This window comes from Macaca fascicularis, chromosome 2 (assembly GCF_037993035.2).
Source record: "Macaca fascicularis isolate 582-1 chromosome 2, T2T-MFA8v1.1".
Classification (NCBI taxonomy): domain Eukaryota; kingdom Metazoa; phylum Chordata; class Mammalia; order Primates; family Cercopithecidae; genus Macaca; species Macaca fascicularis.
Window position 1 is genome coordinate 160,294,082 of NC_088376.1, and position 23,391 is coordinate 160,317,472.

Consider the following 23,391-nt stretch of genomic DNA (forward strand, 5'->3'; position numbering starts at 1 on the left):
GGAGACGGAGGCGGCCTGGTGGTCTGGAGTCTGGAAGAGAAGGACTGGCAATCCGCAGAGCTGGTGGGGCAGGGGTGGAAGTGAAAGCCCTGGGGAGGGAGGGAGGGAGGGAGGGAGGGAGGGAGGGCGGCTGAGACCACCCAGTATTGCCTACAGTGAGAGAAGAGGGAATTGAGGATAGAACTTTGGGAACCACACATTTGGGAGAAAGAACCAGAAAGAAAAGTTAGGGTCAACTGAGAGGGTAGAAAGAACCTGGACTGTGTAATGACAGAGAAGTAGAAACAGGGTTCAATATTTTTCTGGCACTTTCCTCTATATGATCTGTTTTGATGCCCAAGTGGTATTTCCAGAAAGCCAAGGGAGTCAGATGTTCTGCTCCTCCCGATGCCCCGTGTTCTCTGTCTCCCTTCTTATCTGCTACAGCTGGCTCCCCAGTGAGACACGAAATCAGCCACTTATATCAGCTTTTTAACCTCTTTCCTGCCTTTCAGATTCTTAGCTCTAATAACATTGGAATAAAATCAGCCACTTATATCACAGCTTTTTCTCTTCTTTTCTTTTTTTTTTTTTTTTTTTTTTTTTGAGTCAGAGACTCACTCTGTTTTCCAGGCTGGAGTGCAATGGAATGATCTTGGCTCACTACAACCTCCGCCTCCTAGGTTCAGGTGATTCTCCTCCTCAGCCTCCCAAGTAGCTGAGATTACAAGTGCCCACCACCGTGCCCAGCTGATTTTTGTATTTTTAGTAGAGACAGGGTTTCACCATGTTGGCCAGGCTGATCTCAAACTCCTGACCTCGTGATCCGCCCACCTTGGCCTCCCAAAGTGCTGGGATTACAGGCGTGAGCCACTATGCCTGGCCCTATATCACAGCCTTTTAGCCTCTTTCAGGCTGTTCAGATTCTTTTTTTTCTTTTTCTTTTTTTTTTTTTTTTTGAGGCGAAGTCTCATTCTGTCACCCAGGCTAGAGTACAGTGGCGCGATCTGGGCTCACTGCAACCTCTGCTTCCTGGGTTCAAGTGATTCTCTTGCCTCAGTCTCCCAAGTAGCTGGGATTACAGGCACGAGCCACCACACCTGGTAATTTTTTTGTGTTTTTAGTAGAGACAGGGTTTCACCATGTTGGTCAGGCTGGTCTAGAACTCCTGACCTCAAGTGATCTGCCCACCTCGGCCTTCCAAAGTGCTGGGATTACAGGCATGAGCCACAGCACCCGGCCAGTTCGGATTCTTATTTCTAATAACTTTAGAAAGAAAGGCTTGGTCTCTAATTGAAAGTTTCATTAGCATCCCAGAAATGACCCGCTAGGTAAGCAATGGCCCCTGGTGCTGTCTGCTCATCTCCTTGAGCGTGTAGGAGGGATGCAGCTTCTGTGACCAACACAGACACACACACGACTCTTTGCCACCCTGAAAAGTCTCTGCTCTCTGTGAGTGGCTAAAAGAACGGGGCTTTGGAGTCAGAGTGCCCTTGGGCCAGACCTGACCTGCAGCCACCCATTGTGACTTTTCCCTCACCTCTCTAGCCTTGGTTTATACATGTGTGAAATGAGAGTAAGGGTGGTGTGTGCATTAAATAGGATAATTTTCATGGGGGGCCAGGGGGTTGAGGAAGCTGGGGCAGAGTCTGAGCCCATCACCCCAGTCTGTGGTTCTTTCTGTCTCCCTCTGACACCACCAGCACAGAAAGCAAGGCAGCAGATGTTGCTGGTCTCACTTCATTTCCATAGATTTACAAGCGTCCCTTTATGTGTTACTGAAAAATTGGGTGTAAATCCTATTTTAAGAACACAGTGGAACTCATTACTTAAAGAACACTTTGGAAAATCCTTTTGGGAAGTGAATAATAATCACCGTGTGTGCTGGTGTTGATGAATTTCTTTTTGTTGGAGTGCAGTTCACCTGGAAGGTCTTCCCGCAATCTCCCTCTTTCTATTTTATGGCTGTCCTCTTTCTCATGGGACAGACCCTGTTCGCTTTTCCTATGCCTGTCGTTTCCACATCTCTGCTCCTCCGTCTTCCCCGCCCCCCGGGCCTGCATGTCTGGCTTCCTGATGTTCCTCCAGCAGTAGCTCCTTCTTCCCTGAGACCATGTGACCATGACTTGCTGGGATCCATTTACTGGCTGCTACTCCTTCTTCAGAAATTCAGTCACAGATGAGTCTCTGGATGCCAGAAATGTGTTTGCCATGTGGGAATGACTGAGCGGGAGTCCCCTAGGGTGGCTGTGGCAGGCAGATTAATGGCTCACCAAAGATGTCCATGTGCTAATCCGTAGAACCTGTGAATATGGTGCCTTACGAGGCAAAAGGGAATTTGCAGATGTGATTCAGTCAAGGACCTTGAGGTAGGGAGATTATCCTGGATGATCTAGATGGGCCCAATGTAATCACATGGATCCTTAAAAGTAGAGAATCTTGCCCAGCTGTGGTCCACAGGAGAGGTAACAGTGGAAGAAGGGTTAGAGATTGCAATGTGGCTGGCTCTAACTATGAAATGTGGGTAGCCTCTAGAGGCTGGGAAAGGCAAAGAAATGGATTCTCCCCCAGAGCCTCCATTGAGGAATGTAGTCCTGCTAATGCCTTGATTTTAGCCCATTGAGACCCATGTTGGACTTCTAACCTATAGAAGCATAAGATAATACATGTGTGTTTTAGGCCCAGTGTGGTGGCTCATGCTTGTAGTCTCTTTGGAGAGAGAGAGACAGGAGGACACTTTGGGAGGCTGAGGCAGGAACATCACTTGAAGCCAGAAGTTCAAGACCAGCCTGGGCAACATAGTGATATCATATCTACAAAAAAATTTAAAAATTAGCCAGGTATGGTGGTGCAGGCTGTTGTCCCAGCTCCTTGGGAGGCTGAGGCAGGAGGATCTTTTGAACCCAGGAGGTCCAGGCTGCAAGGAGCTGTGATCGTGTCACTGCTCTACAACCTGGGCAGCAGAGCAAGACCCTGTCTCCAAAAAAAAAAAAAAAAAAAAAAAAAGTTTGTTTCAAGCCACTAGTGTAGTGATTTGTTAAAGCCGCACCAAGAAACAAACACAGCAGCAACCATGTGGTCCCAGGGGCTGTCTGGCCTCATATCGACCTCATCTCTTTTGCCTAGTTCATCATGTATCCATGACTCACCCAAAATTCTCCCCCTTCAGTGAGTGGTTCCAGCTGGTGCCTGGCCTGCATCTCTTGGATGCCTTGAGGCTTCACTCCGTCTCCTGTTGCCCACCACCTCGTCCCTGGGCCACCTGATACCCCAGCCCAACAGCTAAGGTGTGGATGGACAGTAGGGGGCTGGCTTCTCTCACTGGTCAGGGGTAAGTGTGCCCAGGGGAGTGTAAGGGGGCTGCAGCAGGTACCAGACTGAGGGGAGAGCAGGGAGAAGACCCCCTCATCTAGGGTATCATCAGCATACCTCCTAAGACCTCAGTCCACTGTGTTTGAGCAGCTCTTCCTTTTTAAAAATTATGGTAACATATATATAACATGAAATTGGCCATTTAACTCTTTTTAAGTCCATGGTTCAGTAGTATCATGTACACTCACATGGTTGTGCAGCCATCACCACCCTCCATCTCCAGAACACTTCATCTTGCAAAACTGAAACTCTACACCCGTTAAACAATAACTCCGGCTTCCTTCTGCCCCAGGCAAGCACCAGTCTACTTTCTATCTCCATGGATTTGACTATTCTAGGTACCTCATATAAATGGAATCATGCAGTGTTTATATTTTTGTGACTGGCTTACTTCGCTTAACATAATGTCCTCAAGGGCCATCCATGTTGTAGCATGTGTCAGAATTTCCTCCTTTTGTAAGGCTGAATAATATTCCATTGTATATATCTTGCACATTTCATGTATCCATTTATCTGTTGATGGACACTTGGGTTACTTCCACCTTTTGGCTATTGTAAACAATACTACTATGAACATGTGCAGGAATATTTCTTCAATATCCTACTTCTGATTCTTGGGGGTATATACCCAGAAGTGGAGTTGCTGGATCATACGGTAACTCTATGTTTAATTTTTTGAAGAACCGCCAGATTGCTTTACATAGCGGCTGCACCATTTTACATTGCCACCAACCCATTTTAACCATTTTCAAGTTATGCGGTTCAGTGTCATTAAGTATTCACACCGTCCTGTAACCATCACCACCATCCATCTCTGTAGGAGCTCTTTGAATTACAGAGAACTAACTCTCTGGATGTGAGGAACGTTACTGGAGGAAGTGAGCAGAAATGGGCCCTCCCCACAAAGGTTTATGCTGAGCAACTGAATTTATGCTGGAAATCCCAAGAAAATCCAGGCCTTTAGTTGGATTTGCTGCCTGTTTTTGAGCTGTGGGCATGTTTTCAAATGCAGTTTTCATTTTATGCCACAACTGAGTATCTGATAGTGAAATGTTTCCACGGAGAGAGCCTGCCCATGGGGAGGAGGAAAAGGAGGCTGCTCTAATGAATAGATAAGCTTGATTTGCGTCTGGTGACATCCTTAGCATTTAATTTCAGCAATTAAAGTAGGCAAGTCTCCTTTGTTTTCTTTTTCCTTGCAAAAACAATAAAACATTACAGAATGTTTGGTAAATAAAAACAAAATCCTAGTCATCATATTACCTTAGTGAAGCCACCACCACCATTTGTAATGCTAATCTGTGCAAGGCATGAACCAAACATGCTATTCACCTTATTTTGTTTAAGCCACACTGCTACTCTATGAGGCAAGGGCCTGGTTCTCCCCGATGATTGCACGCTCTCAGCGCATGCATTTGGTCCATTTTCCTCCACATGCCTGTCTTCTACACAATTGCCCTCATGATGTTCACACTTTGTTTTCCCAAGTGATGTAAACATTCTTGTTGTATTCTTGTTTTCAATTCTTACCATGTGTTGACTTACTCTGTTCATAGGAGCAAGACTAGTCTCTATGATCACAAATACAGCAGATTATAGACCATGTTTAAGAGGTTTTCGCCATCTGCAAACATTCCCTGGAGTGGCCTGGGCTCTACCCACATTGCTATGTCAAATAATGTCATTTTCTAAATGGCTGAGTCCTGTGTGATGTGCTGGCATTGAGTAAGGGGCAGACTCCTGAGCCCGACTGCCTGGGTTTGAATCCAGCTTTTACAAGTTTGACCTCATGCAAGTTACTTTTTACTGGTCTGTGCCTCAGTTTTCACATCCATGAAATGCGGATGATTATAATACCCGCCTCACAGGGTTATTGTTTGGATTAAGTGGCATAATATAAAGAGCATAGAACACTTCTGGGTACATAATAACATTGTTATTATTGTTGTCACTGTTACTTGATCCTGCTGTTATTTAGTCTCTGCTGTGAGCTCCCTGCCCAATCTTGCTCTGTCCTCCCATCCTCAGTTTCTTCATCTATAAAGTACAGTGTTGAACCATGTGATCTGTGTCAGAGTCCTTCTTGTTAAACTTTCGGTCATCACCTTGTTCCTTTCATCTTCCCCACTGCAGCTGGAGGGATGTAGGTGGGATGCAGGGAGGACTGCCGGAACACTCATGACACACACGCGTGACTTGGAGGTTTCTAGGAATATATGGAGGAGAGAAGAACTCAACCCAGATTGCAGAAAGCAGAGGCAGGGGATGAACTTGCCACTGGGAGAGGGCAAGGGAGTTGGAGTAGGAGAGGCTCCCCATGTCCTCACCCCCCAGATTTTAGAGCTGAAAAGTGCTAGGAAGGGTTTCCTCCTCCTAACCCTCCCCGCTCTGGTCCAAACCTTCCCTCTGGGCCCCAGTCCCCCAGATGGTCTTAAAGGGAAGAAAAGAGGAAAATCCGTATCCAATCTGCTCTATTCAGAGCAATGGGAAGGCATCTGCATCTCAATCTTATCTTTGTGCTGAGTTGGGCTAAGCTTGGCCCCCCAAGTGGTGAGTGATGGGTGGGTGGGAAGATGCCTTCATCGCCCCCACGGAGAAGCCCGCTGCGGGGCCACCATATTCGTGGCCCTGGGCAGGGGCAGGAGAGGGCTGCCTCCACAATGCCTTTCCCCCCCTGCCAAACTGCAGACAGTACACATTCTTCCCTGCTCTTGGTTTCCCCTCTATTTCCTCTTCTTTTATTTTCCTTCTCTTTTTCTCCCCCTTTCCCAGGCAGGCAGCCAAGTGGAGACTTTGAATGGAGGCAAGGATGGAGGGGACTCAGGAAAGAGGACCGGCCTGAATGCCCTTCCCCAAAGATCCTCATGTACTGAGCTGGAGGTGGGGAGTAAAGGAAGCATCGCCTTCCTTCCCACCCACCCTGGCCCCTGGCTGTCAGGCCTGGGCTGGGGGAAGCTGCCAGGTGGCTGTCATCACGCTGGGCTCAGGGCTCCAGACTCTGCCCTGTCCATCTGGAACCTCTAGAATTTCTCCGGAGCCATTCAGGACCCGGAAAACCTGCCTCCCACAGCCCAAACTCACAGGAGGCTGGTGTGCAGCAGGAAGTCAGCTGAATAATTTATAGCCAGAAAGCACTCTCCCTAGTAAGGAAGCCAACTCAGAAAACCAAATTAAACTGGGAGGGCTGCTTGGAGAGCGTGTGGAGCCAGGGCTGTGGAATGCAATGATAGGGCTGGGGCCAGTTTGTCTTCCAGGGAGGATGGTGAGTGTAGCGGCCTAGGGTGTGGGCTTGTGCAGCAGACAGTCTTGGATTCAAATCCCAGCTTCACTGGCAGTGGCAGGGGGACCTTGGGCAAGTGCCTCAGCTTCAAGAATGATGCTTATGTGGGCACCTCTTGGCCTTCTTGCAAAGCTGCTGTGAGATCCTGCAGGGGAAAGAGCGTACTTAGCACAGTGCCTAGCATGCTGTCAATATGCTCCAGGCACTTGCACTCAAGCCCTCATCTTTTAGGGTTGTAAGTTGTCTTTTTCTTCCTGATGACACCCTTTCATGGTTTTTTTCACTAAAAAGAAAAGAGGTCTGAGGTTACCCTGGAGAGGACCTCCTTGTCAGCCGCAGTATGAGTGGCCGTGCTGCTCCTGCCTGGGTGCAGCTCTGTGGGCCACACGACTTCCAACCTGGTCCCTCATTCTCCCTGCTTCTGTCTGGAGCCAAGCACCGCAGTTGGATTGGGGAATTATCCACAAGGGTGCAAATGGGGCTGAGATCTAGCTGCATTCTGGGTGCAAGACCAGCTTCCCAATGTCTACAGTTGCCCTGCTGATAAATGGCCTGCTCTAATTCACCTGTCCCCTTGCTCACTGCTACCAAACTTCCCAAAGCATGCACGGACCTGACCACATCTTTGTACTGTCCCAAACTAGCCACAAGTCCTCTTCAGCAGACGGAGACCTCCTGAATCTTTAGGTTTGTGCTCAAGTCTCACTGTGATTTGGCCTCGGTCCTCCTTTCCAGACTCAACTCCCTCTCTGCCTCCCTCCACCAGCTTCTCCAGATTGTCCAAGGATAGGCCAGGGCCAAGTCTTTCCCCTGCTGTGCCCTCTGGAATGCTCTTCGCTCCTGGTGGCTGGGGAAGCTCCACCCTTGTTCTCTTCAAGAGAGTTCCGCTTTCTACACGAGGCCTCTTAGCCGCCCTCCTGACTGCAGCCTGTCACCCACTTTCCCAGGGCGTCTTCTCCCTTTTAGGGTACTGTCATCGGCTGCTTCCTGCTGCTCCACCCATGCATCCATCTTGCTGGACCCTGCAGGAGAGCCGGGCCCGATGCATCCTCCTGCTGAATGGAATGATCCCAGTGTGGCAACTCAGCTGCTACCCACCCCAGAGTGGTCTGGGCAGTCCCCTCTCTGAAAATGGGGGAGGGTTCAGTTGTGCAGGGGGCGCCTGTTAGGAGGCCAGTTTGGGCTCTGGGGAATTCAGCTCTCATACTCAACTATCTTCGCCTCTGTCTCCGTCGTCCTTTGCCCCTGAGCAGAGGGCACGGGTCGCTCTGTAGCTGTGGGCCTCCTGATTGCTCTGGCCTTGGCTCCTGCCTCCACTTCTCTGCGCTCCTTCACTGTCACTCGCCAATTGCACCCCCTCCGCCTGTTTCAGCAAACCCTCTTCCTAATCTCTGTGCTGGGAAAATGAGCCCAGAAGAAGTCCCATACAAGGCGGGGAGGCCTCAGGGGGCATGTGCGTGGGCATGCATTCTCTCACACACATACACGTGCATTCACACGCCTCCAGGCACCATTAGAGTGACCCCAAACCCAGGACCCACAGGGAACTGGGACAGCAGCGTGAGAGAAGGCAAGAGAAACTCTGGCCAAAGATTTGGGAAAATGCTTTCTTCGCTGCTGAAGATTTCCCAAAATAGCAGGAGTCAACTGGTGCTGCATCTCCCCTCCCCTACTCCTAGAGCACTCTGCCCCAGCTCCAGTGCCAAGCAGGCCTGAGGCAGGGCAAGACACGGGCCTTCTGTGCCCCCTTCCCCATCCAGACCCCGGGCCATGGGTTGCTGTCTCTGCTCACTGGAGACATGTCTCCTCTCCTCTTTTAGACTGTAAGCTCCTTGAAGGCAAGGACCATGCTTTTGTCTTGTGAACCTCCCTCCTCCCTACTTTCTCATCTATACAGGGCCCAGCACATAGCAGGTGTTCAGTAAATGCTCAGTGAAGTATTGTATAAATGAATGAACAGATACTTAGGTAACTAGTGGAATATGTTTTACATATTACTAGTAAACTAAAATATGAATTGGATTTCATAAAGAGCCTACTCGGTACCAGACTTAGTTCTGGGTGTATCAAAGCATTCTCTCTAAGCAAGAAGCTATTAACCTTATTTCACAGGTGATGAAACCAAGGTTTGCAACCAGGTAGGGCAGCCTCCCAAGCTCAGGGCTTTCTATGATACTATACAACCCTCAGGATAATTGGATTGGCTATGCACTGCTGGTGGGAACTTCTGGAACTATTTTAACATCAAATCAGACAGACGTGTTAGAAATAGAAGTTTCTGTTTGTCTTGGGAGTATTTGGTTGTATGTATGAGAAACCAAACTGTATGGGATATGAATTATATTTAGTTAATATAATCGAGATGTGAAAAGCAAGGACTTAAACTAGTTAGGAGTGTATTATTTGCTCATAATAATAATAATAGCACTTACACAATGCCTACTTTGTGGCAGATGCTGTTCTAGGCCTGTTAGACAAAAATAACTTATTTCATCTCCACAACAGCTGTGAGCTGGGTGTTATTATTCTCCCCATTTTGCAGAGAAGGAAACGAGACACAGCAAGCATAGGAAAGGAGTCTGGAGGTAGACAGAATGGAGTTGGTTCCATCTTCAACGTCCCAGGTTCCACCTACCTCAGCATATGGCTAAAGGTCACGTCCTTTGTTTTTTTAGAGACAGGGTCTAAAAAAAAAAAGAAAAAGAAGAAGAGAAGATGACTACTCAGGTAGGCTCAACACCTGTAATCCCAGTAGGTCAGGAGGTCAAGGTGATAGGATAGCTTGAGTCCAGGAGTTTGAGACCAGCCAGAGCAACATGGTGGACTCTGTTTCTACAAAAAAATAAAAAATTTAAAAAAATTTAAAAAATTGCCAGGCCTGGTGGTATGTGCCTGTAGTCCCAGCTACTCTGGAGGCTGAGGAGGGAGGATCGCTTGAGCCTGGGAGGTTGAGGCTGCAGTGAGCTGTGATCATTCCACTGCACTCCAGCCTAGGTGGCAAAGTGAGACCCTATCTCCAAAAAAAAAAAAAAAAAAATGACCACCACATAGGGTCCATATTTATCTGTTCCAGTTTCCTCTACAAAGACTGACCTGACCTGCTTTGCCATCCTTAGCATATGGCTAAAAGTCACTTACCAGCTGCAGATGGCTACTGTGGCACCATTCCTCCTATCTGCTGACCACTCTGGAAAAAGGGAAGCTCTCTTAGAACACATCCCTCTAAGCCCCACTGACAACCTCCTCATGCAGCTCATGGGCCACCTCTGCCTGAAAGACTAGGGAAAGTTTTGCGCAGGGCGGGTTGCCTCCTGCTGTCATGAAGCCGAGGCTCCTTTAGAAAGGAGGAAGGCAAGGACAGACTTAGGAGGCAACGCCTGTCGGCAACTCCTAGTCTGATAGAACTCCAATGGGATTAAGTAAAAACGGGAAATTTTATTACAAGGATCTGGGAGTGGGGGTGGCTCATGGAAGCAGAACATATTTAAACCTCAGGAAAGGGCTGGAATTGGGAACTGGAAAGCTGTCAGCACGCCTCTGTCTCCTGTCACTTGTCTTTGCCTTCAGATTGTCCTCAGCTCACATGGCAGGTAGCAGATAACCACCCCACGGTGGGCACAGAGGCTCATGCCTATAATCCCAGCATTTTGGGAGGCTGAGGGATTGCTTGAGGCCAGCAGCTTGAGGTTACAGTGAGCTATGGTCATGCTCACTGCATTCCACCCTGGTTGGAAGCAGAGTGATATCCCATCTCATTAAAAAAACAAAAAACAAAACAAACAAACAAAAAACAGAATATGACCAGGGTCCACATTTACATATTCCAGTTTCCTCTACAAAGACTGACTTGACCTTGGGGGTTCACACACCCACATTGCTGTGGGAGAGACCTGATTTGTTTGTTCTGATCACATGACCATCCTGGTACAAGTAGCTGTGGCTGGGATGGGGACCCCATGGTACATATGAGGCTGCTGGGGCCTACCCCTTTGACCACAAATGGAGGGGAGATGATTGCCATAGATGGGTAATTCTTGGGAGTTGGGAAGTCACCTCCCAAGTTTAGAACTCGCCTCGAAAAGTCAGACCCCGAACACTTCCAGTGATATGGGAACCGACCACTCTTCTTTTTTCAGTATGATACCCGCAGTTGTGCTGAAATTTGCAAAGCTGCAGGCATAGACTCCTTGCTCTTGCCTCACCTGGAGGGAAGGTAACCGAGTAGAGGAGATCCCAGATCTAGGCCCTGCTCCATCCCTTCCCCACTCGTCGTGTCCTGTCCTTCCCTTCTCTCCTGAAACAGCAGACAGACAGACGTGCTGTGCTGGGCCGCAGGTGGACGCAGTAATATTAATCTGCAATTACTGATTCAAAAAGGACTTGGAGGACATATTTACATAAGAATGGAACTTCTGCTGCAGAACTTAGGTACATTAAGTCCTAGGGTTCAGGGTAGGAGAAGGGGCCCAGGATATGCTTCTAATTCCGGCCCCTGGAGCTTGGGATCTGGCCACATAGAGGGCCAGGCCTGCGGCTCTGAAGCTGGTGGTCAGACCTGGGGCGGGGAGGCAGAGAGGCCTGGGAAGGGAGCACAGGTCAGTGGGAGGGTGGGAAATAGTGAGGGGAGAGGAGGGCAATTGTCCTGGCACCTTGGATATGCTTAGGGGCTGACAGGAGAAAAGCCCCAGCTAAGGGCTAAAAAGCTGCTATTTGCATATGCATTGAATATCCCTAATGAGGTGTTCTATCAGTCAGGGTCCCCCCAGGAAACAGATGACATACTCACTTGGGGTAATGTGAGGGCAGTTTAATAAAGGAACTGTTTACAAAGGTGTTGGAAGGGGGTTTGGGAACCACATGGGATAACTCCCTGTGCAGTACCCAGGGGCTGGTAAGCAAGGAGGCGGCACCACCCCTAGTTCTGAAGGGAGGGCAGAGGGAGCGATTTCCTTCTGAAGCCTGGAAGCAGGGGAGCTCTGGTCTGTCGAGGGTTGCAGCTGTGCTCACTCTACTGCCTTCTCCTCCCTCTGTTGGCCAAACCCAAGCAGGGCCTCCTTGGATGCAGTTCTCCCACATTCGTCAACCTCCCAGGCACAGAGCAGGGAGGAGGTGCAGGCAGAGGGCTTCCAGCATAAGTGTCAGAGGGCAAAAGGAAATGCTCCAGTCCCTGTTCCTCTCTCCCCAGAGCACCAGAATAACTCATGCTAGTTGATCACTCTGTCTGCCAGGTACTGCTCTAGGCCTTTTAAAGGTAATAACCCGTTTCATCCTCACAACTGCTAAAGAAGTTGATATTGTTATTATCATCCCCAGTTTGGAGAAACTAAGGCAGAGAGAGTGTTTTTCCCAGAGTCACACAGCTAGCAAAGAGGAGGGCTAGGACGGGGCCTCAGGTTGTCTTGCTCCAGAGATTTGGCCTTGCCCTTTGAATCCCTCTTCCCCAGTCCTGCGGCCTTGTTTGAGGGGCCAGGGGTCAATGTCAGGAAAATTGGTGGGCTCCAAGGATGGGCAGCAGAGCCAAACCCCATGCCACAAGACGGACCCAGGCTAGCGCTTAGGAAAAACTCCACGTGAGTGACAGTGTGAAAAATCACTTCAGGGAGTAGGTTTGGACCAAATCTCCCTCCCAGAGGGTCTCTGCTAAGAGGAATGGTCAGGCTCTTCTCGGGAGGAGTAAAGTATGAATGAGTTTGAGCCTGAGGATAAGGGGATCAAAAAGGTGCTGTGGGTCCTAATTCCGGGTGGGGTGCAGACCAGGGAGGGAGTGGGGGGAGAAGGGGCCAGTTGGGTGCACTGGCTTCATTCTGTTATTTCCTTGGAGGCGTGCAACCATTCAGTGATGGGTATTATTCCATTTCACACACATGTGAGGAACCTTAGGCAGGAAAAAAGTAATCCTACTGTGATTTTCCAGACCTGGAGTAAGGTAGTGGCAGTAGGAAGGGAAGAGAGAGGAAGGGTTGGGGCAAACGTCTTAGAGCAGGAAGGAGCCCCAGCCCTCTAGTCCTCCAGTTTCAACCCTGGGAGCTGCTCATCAGAATCACCTGGGAATTCCATACCTGCCAGCCCCGGACTCTGCTCCCTCAGGGGGATGATTCTAATTCACCCCAGCTCCTGGTCGGGGATCCCCAATCTAGTTCAACCTTTCATTTTATTGCTGAAGAAAGTGACACCAAGGAGTTCACTCTGGGTTAGAGACCTTTGAGAGACATAGGGTCAGTGGGGCTTGGTGACATGTTGGATGGACTAGGGAAGGAGAGAGGAGGTGGAAGGGACTCAGATGCGACAAGTCAGACAAATGTTAGGGTTTTCCAGGAGTTTTAGTGAACCCAAACTAGTTTTTTTTTAAGTTTCTTAAATCTAAAAACTTTATTGAGTGGCCAATATGATTACCTGGTCACAAATGAAAATAATATAAAAAGGTATTTACTGAGAAGCCTTGATTCCCATTTTGCTACTTAAAGATAACCTACTAAAATTAGTTTTGGTTTCTTTTTCCAGTGTATATCAATGCTATTATAAACATATATAAATACATATGTTCTTATTTTTACCCTCTTATTTTCACAAAAGGTACCATGCTATTAAGCTGTTCTGTACCTTGCTTTTTTCACTTTTTTGATATGGATATTTTTCCATATCAAAGCCTAGAGGAAGCCTGGGCAGCAGGACAAGACGACCCCTCCACTTACAACAGAGCATGCCCCTCTAGTCATGCATGATGGTGCATGCCTGTGGTCCCAACCACTAGGGAGGCTGAGCTGGGAGGATCGCTTGAGCCCAGGAGCTCAAGACTGCAGTGAGCCATGATAGTGCCACTGCATTCCAACCCGGGCAACAGAGCAAGACCCTGTCTCTCTAAAAATTAAGTAAAATAAAGAGAGAAAAATCTTCATACTTTTTAACAGCTGCATAATATTCCATTGTGAAGATATACCCTAGTTTATTTGAGCAATCTCCTGTTTCTGAATATTTGGTTGTTTCCTGCGTTTCTGTTCTTTCAAAGAATGTGACAATGAACAATCTCGTACGTAAGTCACTTTGCACATGTGCAGGTGCCTCTGTGGTCTGTTTTTGCCCTCAACTATCTGTGAAGAGGCAGGTTTGATTTTTCAATTTACAATCTGTCACAGATGGATACTTACATAAAATTCAATAAAAGTGAATTACTAGAGAAATGAATTGAAATAAAACATGCAACATACAAGCCTGAATATTTTGTTATTAGATTCAATATACATAAAATTACTCTGTCAAATTATTATAAAGATTTTTAAACACTGACTCTCAGATCTCTGCATTTCTGTGACCGTGGAGTTGTTCCAGTGTGTGAATCGACACTGGTTTGTGGAACACACTCCAAGGAGGACGAGTGTAGACACAAAGAATTAGGTTGCTAGGTCGAGGGGTAAATACATGGGTAGTTTTGCCAGATATTGCCAGGATCACCCCACAGGGATTTGCCATCTTGCACACCCCAACCCCCACAGCAGTATATGGTAGTGGCCCTCTCCCCACTGCTTCACCAAAAGACTGCAGCATCTAACTTGGATTTTTGCTAAACTAATAGATGAGAAGTGGTATCTCAGTCTATGCTCAGTCTATGTTTTAACTGGTGTTGCTCTTATTATGAGTGAGGATAATTGTCATTCATATTTTAAGCTCCTGTTTATATTTATATTCTTTGCCTATTTTTCTACTGGATTGTTAGTCTTTTCCTTCCTGATTCCTAGAAGTTCTATAATCGCTGCATGAATTCATCTTGCTCGCTGTCCAGAAAAGCTGATGCATTGAGAACAGCAAGTTTTTGCAATAGAGAAAGAACTTAATAGATGCAAAGCCAGCTAAGCAGAAGGACAGGAGTTTATCATTATTCAAAGCAGCCTCCCCCAAAATTCAGAGGGTAAGGCTTTTAAAGGATAGTATGGGAAGCAGTGGGGCTAGGGAGTGGAGAGCACTGATTGGTTAGGTCGTGGATGAAATCACAGGGAGTTGAAGCGTGTCGTCTTGTGCTGAGTTCAGTTCCTGGGTAGGGGGGCCACAAGGTCAGATGAACCAGTTTATCAGTCTGGATGGCACCAGCAGATCCAATAGAATACAGGGTCTGAAAAAATACCTAGAACACCAATCTCAGGTTTTACAATAATGTTATCTATAGGAGCAATTATTAATCTTGTGACATCTGGCTGAATGACTCCTGAGCCATATTGTCTTATCCTGTGGCTAAATTGTTAGTATTACAAAGGAGGTGTGATCCCCAAGCAAGGAGGGGGTTTGCTTTGGGAAGGGGCTGTAATCTTCTCTGCTTCAAAGTTAAACTGTAAACTAAATTCCTTCCACAGTTAGCTTGGCCTAGGCCTAGGAATGAGCAAGGGCAACTTGCAGGCTAGAAGCAAGATGGAGTCTGTTAGGTCAGATTTCCTGCACTGTCATACTTTTTGCAAAGGCAGTTTCAGTTCTTTATATATTAGGAATATTAGTCTGTTGTTTGTGATATGAATTGCAAATATTTCTTCCTAGTTTGTCATTTTCCTTATGATTTTGATGGATTATTTTTAAAAAATTTTATTTATTTACTTATTTTAATTTTTTTTTTTTTAATTTTTATTTTTAGTAGAGAAGGGGTTTCCCCATGTTGGTCAAGCTGATCTTGAACTCCCGACCTCAGGTGATCCGCCCTGCTCAGCCTCCCAAAGTGCTGGGATTACAGGCATGAGCCACTGCGCCCGGCCTGATTGATGTTGTTTTGGGGGAGAGGAGGGGGAAGTGCAGGTGTTTGCGATTTTAATGTAGTCAAATGTATCAATCTTTTCTTTGATGGCTTCTGGATTTTGAGCCATGGTTTCTCATGCCAAGGTATAAAGGATCCTGCCTGCATTTTCTTCTAGTATTTTTATGATTTTTATCCTTAACATTGAAATCTTTTGTCTATTTGAATTTTTTCCTAGTATATAAAGTATGAGTTACGGATCCAGATTTATCTTTATACAAACAACTACCCATGGCCTCAGCTCCATTATTAAAATCCCTAAGATACTACCTTTATCATTAAAACTAATTTTAAACCATTTGGAATCATAAATAGAAAAGGCACTGTAATTTGTCAGTTTTGTAGAGAATGCTATTAGAGGGGAAATTAGCTTTCAGGGAATGATCTATATCTTTGCATTTACTAGAGCAGAGCAAACTCTGAGTAACATAAATACAATAGAAATTTATTTTTCAAATCCGGTGGGGGCACTGATAACCACAAGGAAATGGAGGGAAGTGGGCCCAGATGGAGGGAGCCCTTGGTGAGACTTAGTGTTTACTTTACAGGTCTTCTCCCCTGTCTGCCTCCCGGAGCTAGGACTGCAGAGGGGCCCACCATGGTGCTTGCAGGCCCCCTGGCTGTCTCGCTGTTGCTGCCCAGCCTCACACTGCTGGTGTCCCACCTCTCCAACTCCCAGGATGTCCCCAGTGAGCCCAGCAGTGAGCAGCAGCTGTGCGCCCTGAGCGAGCACCCCACCGTGGCCTTTGAAGGTAAGAGCTGCTTCCTACTTGGCCCTGTCTTGCAATGGCCGTGTCCTGAAGGACTTAGGTCAGGCCTTGGCAGGATGTTTCTGGCTGTTGGATGTCCTTGGGATGTTCATTAACTGCTGGGTCCCGGGGTCCTGAGACTCTTCCTCTGGTGCTGGATGTTTTAAGAAGGAGGGGGAGCAATGGGCTGGAGGGGTCTAATTTTTGTCTCTCGGTAATTTATTCAGGCCCTTCATGCATGCCAACCTGGGGGAAGGGGAGTCTTTTGCTAGAAAAGGAAGTTGTGGATGCCCTGGGTGGAGGTGGCCAGGGGTCTCAGCATGACTCACGCATTAGGAGGTACCTGGAGATCTCTGGAAAGCTTCCTTCTGCTCTAAGGGGCTGCAGGGATCCCTCTCTTTAGGGTCTTGGGAAACCTCAGTGCAAGGGCCCTGGTGACTCATAATGCCTTCTGTTTGTCAAGGGAGGGTATGAGAATGTGCTATTAAAGTGTTTCCCAAACTGTGATCTGTAAATCACTGGACATATTCCAAGGGGTCTGTAAATTCTTGATAAGAGTTTCTAAAATTAGTATATACATTCTAATACTTGCTAAAAAACAAAACACAAATACCAGAGCATCCCAGACATTCTCTCACGACCTGTTACCCAGTTTGGGTGGGTCCTGGTTGTGTTACAGTCACATTAGTACTTCATGAACCACCACCTACTTGGCAGCTCACACTGGGATCTGCAGATGTAGTCTCAGGGGTCCCTAGGCTCTTAAGTTTGATCGACACTGGCCGGTTTCCTCCTCATAGTAACCCTGTTGGGGAGGCAGTGCAAGGAGATCGTCACTGCCTTTTACAGATGGGAAGCCTAGGCGTGGCGGGCCAGAGAGGCTTGTCAGAGCCAGTCCTCAGTGCTGGGCTCCTGACTGCACGTGCAGTGCTCTGTCCACTGCCCACTGCAGAGCGATCAGGTGCTCTACCCTCCGGTGGCCCATACGGGAGGACATGCAGAGCCCCATCCTGCAGGAGTGGGCGGGGCAAGATGGAACCCAATTGGAAAAATCAACCAGTGAGGCCCAGGATTTGAGGGGTGGGAGAGGCAGTATGTATGAGAGTCTGGGGGTGTTGAGGAAGGGTGGGATTCCCAGCTGTGGGCTGGTTCCTCTCAGGGAGGAAGGTTTCCAGCTGTCTTCTCGGCGCTGTCTTGTTTGAGCTGGGATCCAAGGCTTTGAAGGCTTAAGTGGATTAAAGTAAATTAACAATGTCCTAAGCCTGCAAAACGCGTGCACACCCTCAGACTTCTGATGGCTCCTGGAGTGCTGGTGGCTGTCCCTGAAGAGGACAGAGGGAGACAGAAGGAGTGGATTCTTAGGGCTACCCTCCTCACATTGGGGCCCCTGTGGCAGCTCCTAATGAAACATTTCCTCCCAGGGGCTTTGTTGGGGGCACTATTGGCCTGGCTGAGTCTGGGGGCAGGGACATGGAAGGAGAGCTGGGGAATCCCTGTCCCCCGACCAGGCAGGTCTCCATCTGTGCAAATTAGATTGGGGGAGGAAGTCAGGGAGGTGGGAGATATCTTCCTTGTGTGCCTGGGGTCCTTGAAACCATTTTTGATCCTCAGGTATGAATTGAATGAATCTGACTTCTCACCCCACCCTCCTACAGAATGAAGGAATGCCCTCCTCCCCTTCTGCATTCTGACAGCTTTGAGTTTTCCTATCCATTTGCCGAATTTGTATTGGGCCCTGCTTTGTGCCAGGTACAGAAGGGGATGCTGTGGGGCCTTGGAGGTGAACAAAAGTTTTCTTTGCGTACCTAATGATCTTGTATTGTTGGTTAAAAGTCACTGCCTTTGGTCCCTCAGCCCAGCTGGTACTGGTTCTGGTCTTGGACCAGGACTGGTTCTCTTGTGTTCCTACATCCCTTAGCACGGCTGAGCACACAGTAGGGACTCAGTTCACACTGGGCAAAGGACTGTGCTCTGGAATGCTGTGCTCAGAAGTTGCCCTAATCAAGGACAGCACCAACCCCAGCCTCCAAGCCCCCTAGGATGTTACACTTCTTTTCTGACCAATCTGTAGGCTGCCAGCTTGTAACTGTGAGTTTCCCTCTCCCCTGACACCTGACTGAGCTGTGCATAACCCCTAAACACCCTAGAGGAGCTGCCAGTCGCAGAATCTCACTGCTGTTTTTCGCAGAATCTCACTGCTGTGTCGTGTAAGGTTAAATTTTCTCCTGTGGGTTTCTCTTGGGGGGGCCAAGCTGTGTTTCTCTTCAGCCTGCATATTCTCTCATTTGCCAGTGTTACCCTTCCAGGCAGCAGGAGAAGCCAGCCTGGACTTAACACTGGCAGTGGTTAACCCACAAGGTGGGTAATTGAATTGACTATAATTAAAATCACAGGCGCGTCATGGAGAATGTCATTTTTCTCTTAAAGTCACCATCCAAAGCCTTTGCCATACATGGAGCTCAGAACGTGCTTGGTGTTTTTAAAGACAGCCTTCCCTCTGGTCCCCTTGGCCTGTTTAATACAAGCAGTCTGGTTCCCTTCCCAAGGCTCCCCCAGGATCCACGTGCTATGCCGGCCCCTTCTGTCCCCACTTCCCCCATCCCCCTTGCCCGTGTTGGTCGGGGCTATGGGAGAGGGACTGAAACTGGAAGAGGCCACCACCCTCCATACCTCCACTCCCACCTCCCCATTTTTATCCCAGCTTCTACCCTGTTTCCTCTTCTTTTCCCCTCCTCCCCAGAAAAGGGGCTAAGTGAAGACTGAGCTGGGAAGTCCCCAGAAGGAGTATCCACTGCAGACCCATCATGCCACCTCCTCCCTCATTCAGCTGCCTATATCTGGAATACCCTTGTTGAAAGGGAAGGAGGGAATTAAGGTGTAATCTGTTTGCTGCTGTTAGGGAGCACCCAGTCTCACAGGGACAGGGAAGACCCCGCCCTACACACACAGAAAATATTTGACCACATTCAGAGTAACAATAACATACAATGTGAATGGAATGAAAAGGATAGAGAGAATGTGGAACAAAATAAGATCAGGGTGGAGAGGCTGTAATCCAGGAAGGCTTCCTGGAAGAGGAGAACCCTTGGTTTCATTTCTAAGGTAATATAATATTTATCCAGGATTTCTGAGAGGTCAGCTAAAAACCTAACCCACCAGACTCCAGATCCACTTCTTATCCTATATTGCCCAAAGACCATCGTGACTACATGACAATTCTTGCCAACCTATAATCACCTGCTGGGGGCAAAGGCAGGCCCAAGGGGTTTGCTTCATTTTGCTGCAGAATTTCTTTCTTCTTCTTTTTTTAATCATGCCTATCACAGTTTTCTGAAAAACATCCAATTCGCAAAACCTTCAGTTCTCCAGGGAGCGATTAAGTGTTTGCCTGTCGTGCAGAAATGAAGGGCTGCTTTTACTCTGTAGTGGAGGGATAATGAGCAATGATTTATTTCCCTTGGATTACACACACAGTCTCTCTCCCTCCCCAACCTCTCTCCCCCCATCCCCCCCCACCCCCGCCCCCCCGCCGCCGCCCGGCCGGCCGTTGTGTGAGTCAGTTGCTAAGGCGCTATGGGGAGAAAGCACAGTGCCTCCCATTACCCCGGAATCTTTACCACCATCGGCATGAAAGTCCCTCTGCTCCATGGCTCTCTCCTTACTGGTGCCAATTCCCACCCATCCATGGGTCATGCACAGGCTGAGGGAGAGCTATCAGGAGGCTGTGAACCAAGAAGGGAGAAGTGTGTCTTCAGCAGGAGGGAAACAGAGAGAGTCAGCTGGCACTTTCTAAGCAGGCCCTCCCAGACCACTCCCCATCCGCCCAGAGGCTGTGAGGTCTCCTCTCTGCCCACCCAATCCCTTTGAAAGGCCTTGATTGGGAACAACCTTCCTTAGAGGCAGGGTGGACACTGACCGCGCAATCTCTGCACCTCCCACCTCTGCAGAATCTTGTCTGAAAATCCAGTTCCCCTCATACAAGGAGGGATTGAGGATTATTCATATATTCGTTCAAACACTGCTAGGTGCTCAACTGAGACTGGAGATCTAGGAAGCAAAGTCTTTCTTGGCCCCCAGGGCAAACTACCAGGCTAGACACACAGTGTGGCAGTAAAGTAGAAAACTACGGGAGCCCTTAACCCTGGCTTGAAGCAGTCAGGGAAGGCTTCTTGGAGGAGGTAGGGATGGGGGTGAACAGGAATTGTTCCATCGAGGGAGAACAGAAGCACAAAGGTTTGCAGGCTCTTGTGGGATGGACTTGGGGAAGTATGAAGTGTTTGTTTAGTGTGGCTGGGGTGAAGACTTTAGGGAATGTCTTTCAGGGGATCAGTAAATAATCACTGTGCCAGGCACTGGACTTGGGAGGACAGCGGACCAGAACCCAAGGGCCTTCGCAAGAGTTGGACTTTTCCTGGGGGTGGTTGGGAGCTATGGACGGGTTCTGGGCTGGGGAGTGACATGACCACATTTGCATTTAAGAACAAACGCTCGGGTTGCTTTGTGGGAAATTGACTAAAGGGGCAGGCGTGGAAACCAGGCTGGTTAGGAGGCTGTTGGCACTGCTCCAGACAAGAGCTAGCGGTGGCTTGGATGGGGGTGGGATACAGTGGGAAAACAGTGGAAGGATTTCAGAGGCAGTTTAGAGGTAGAACAGGCAGGATTTGCCAGTGTATACTCATGTGGCTAGTGAGGGTCTGGGGGAAGTCAAGGGTGAGTATAGGTATCCCTTCATGCCTCTGCAGGGAGGGTAATGCCCTCCTCTGAGCTAAGGAATGTGGCAGAACAGTGACTACAACACCCACTCCCAAGTCCCTGGGGCCACAGAGGTGGGCAGGTGACACCAGATCTCCTGGGTGGCACTGTCCCACTTCCCCCCCGATTTTCACCCTTCTGTTCTGTGGTCTGTGCGGTGCAGTTGGGAGCCCCTGGCCCAGCAGTAACCACAGTGTTGCCTCTCCCTCCACCAGATCTGCAGCCATGGGTCTCTAACTTCACCTACCCTGGAGCCCGGGATTTCTCCCAGCTCGCCTTGGACCCCTCCAGGAACCAGCTCATTGTGGGAGCCAGGTAACAAGGGGCAGAGGGGTGGGGGCCGGAAGTGCAGGGGCTTGGAGCTGGGTGGAGGGAATAGTATTCAGGATGAACTCACCTGGGCAGACCCATGTGCTGGGCCCCATCCTCTCTGCTGGGCCCTCTCCGTGTGGATGTCTGTCCCCCACAGAAGGAAGCGTGTTTTGGCTGGGTGGGGGTGGGGGTGACTCTTGACTTCACAATCTCAGCCAGCTGCAGGCCTCTGTGATTGGCAGTTAGTGAGGGCAGGGATGCCTGCTGACCACCTCCTGCCCGGTCCCTGCCTGGTCCCTGCTCGGCTGCCAGAATGGCTTTCTGGGCCAGTTTCCTGGGAGCTCCATGCAGAGAAGGTGCCCAGGAGCCCCCTGCCGGCCAGCCGGCGGCCTGCACCTGGGACGGCTGGGTAGGGGTAGAACCTTTCCCGAAGGACCTCACCTGTCTGTGGCCTGACTTCTTAGTCCGCTGTTCAGATCCAATATCCAACAGACAGTACTCTCCAGGGGAACCTGCGGAGGCTTTCTGGGTGGACTAGGAGGAGCTCATTCCTCATGAAACCACAGACCACTGGCTCTGGTAGGGAGGGGGCTTAGAGAGGGCCGATTCCAGAGGGTCTCAGGGTGCAGTCCCTGGCCCAGCAGCACCTGAGAATGTGTTGGAAATGCAGATTCTTGGGTCTTTCTCAGACCTCTTGAGTCAGAAACTCTGGGAAGAAGCAACCTGTGTTTTAGCAACCCTTCCAGGTGGCCTGATCACACTCAAGTTTGAGAATCTCTGGTGTCACCCAACTGTCCTCATTTAAAGCAGGCGGTAGCAGAGGCCCTGAGAAGGGAAGGTGACCTTCCCAGCATCACATAGCATGATGGCAACAGGGTGTGGGGACTACAGCCAGGTCTCCTTAACCCAGGCCTAGAGTTGCTCTGCAGGTCTGTCTGTGTCATCACCTGGGACTGCACTATTTTTCAGCTCTGAAGCCCAGAAGTTCTGACTCAGTGGGTGTGGGGTTGGGGAGAGGGTGGCCACTGGGTTGGGCACTTCTGGGCCACGCTGTAGCTGACCATCCTTGCCCTGGAGCTTTCCTTAGTGTCTCCACCCCTTCATTTGCTGTATGAAAATGAGGCAAGTCAGGAACAGAGCTCTGGATTAGGTGTGGATGAGCTGGGTTCCTGTCCTGGGGGATCTTGACCTTGGAGCCTCAGTTTCCTCATGTGTAAAGTCTGGGTTACTGTCTCTGTGCCACCAGTCTCACAGGGCTGCTGTGAAGCTGGGCCTGAAAGCATTTTTCTTTTAATTTTTTAATTTTTAAATTAACTATTTTGTCTTATGGTAGGACATTCAAAAGGTACAAAGGAGTATATGGTGAAAAGCAGGGCCACCCTCTCAAACAAGCAGGACCCCCAACTGAAGGTGCACCCAGTGGTGAGATTCTTGACTGTCCCCCCAGAGGGAGTCTGTCCATATGCAAGTATACAAGAGGATGGACTTTATTTTCTCAGCAAAGAGAGTAATTGTTTTACTCTCTATTTTGAGATGATTGTAGATTTACATACAGTTGTAAGAAATAATAGAGAGAGATCCCATATACCCTTCACCCAGTTTCCCCCAAGGCTAACATCTTGCATTACTGTAGGACAACATTACAATCAGGAAACTGGCCTTGATGTGATCCTTCAACATAATTGTGATTTCTCCCGTTTTACATGTGTACTTTAACAAACCTAGATGGTAGCATCCGAAGATTCTGCTCTGAGCCTTGTGAAAGCATTTCGAAAGCTGCCATTTATTCCGCACTGGCCATGTGCCAGGCATGTGCTGTATATGTAGTAAGTTAGTTATTGCATGTAGTAAATGTAGTAAATCACACATGTGTTTAATCTAATACATGTAGTAAATTATACCCGCAGTAAATCATTGAATCTTCACAAGTGGGTGAACCCAGGAAGTGGGTTCTATGTACCCCCATTTTATGGACCAGGAAACTGAAGCTTGGAGAGGTTAGGTTACCCTGTGACTGTGGTCACACTGTTCTTCCTGGTCTGCTCTGCGGCTTCCCCAGAAGGTGGTTATGTTTTCTGTCTGGAGGCTTCCCACACACAGATGGAGAGACACTTTTTCCTGCATCCTTGAGCCTGGCTATGCCCTCAGATGGACGGAAAATCAATTCTAGACCTGGT

At 48.7% G+C, this 23,391-nt stretch overlaps 1 protein-coding gene across 12 annotated transcripts in view; it reads left to right on the plus strand.

Annotated features, from left to right (window-relative positions):
* The window catches only part of SEMA5B (semaphorin 5B), a 120,730-nt gene that overhangs the window by 64,553 nt on the left and 32,786 nt on the right, over positions 1-23,391 (plus strand). For 8 of the 12 annotated variants that reach the window (XM_065539131.2, XM_074033294.1, XM_074033296.1 and 5 more), the window contains exons 2-3: positions 15,950-16,153; positions 21,118-21,217. In XM_065539131.2, coding sequence (XP_065395203.1) covers positions 16,000-16,153; positions 21,118-21,217 — 254 coding nt within the window. In that variant the 5' untranslated portion in view covers positions 15,950-15,999. Of the gene's footprint in view, positions 1-3,148; positions 3,311-15,949; positions 16,154-21,117; positions 21,218-23,391 lie in introns of all 12 variants that reach the window. The other 4 variants (XM_065539132.2, XM_074033298.1, XM_074033299.1 and 1 more) reach the window with 1 other exon arrangement.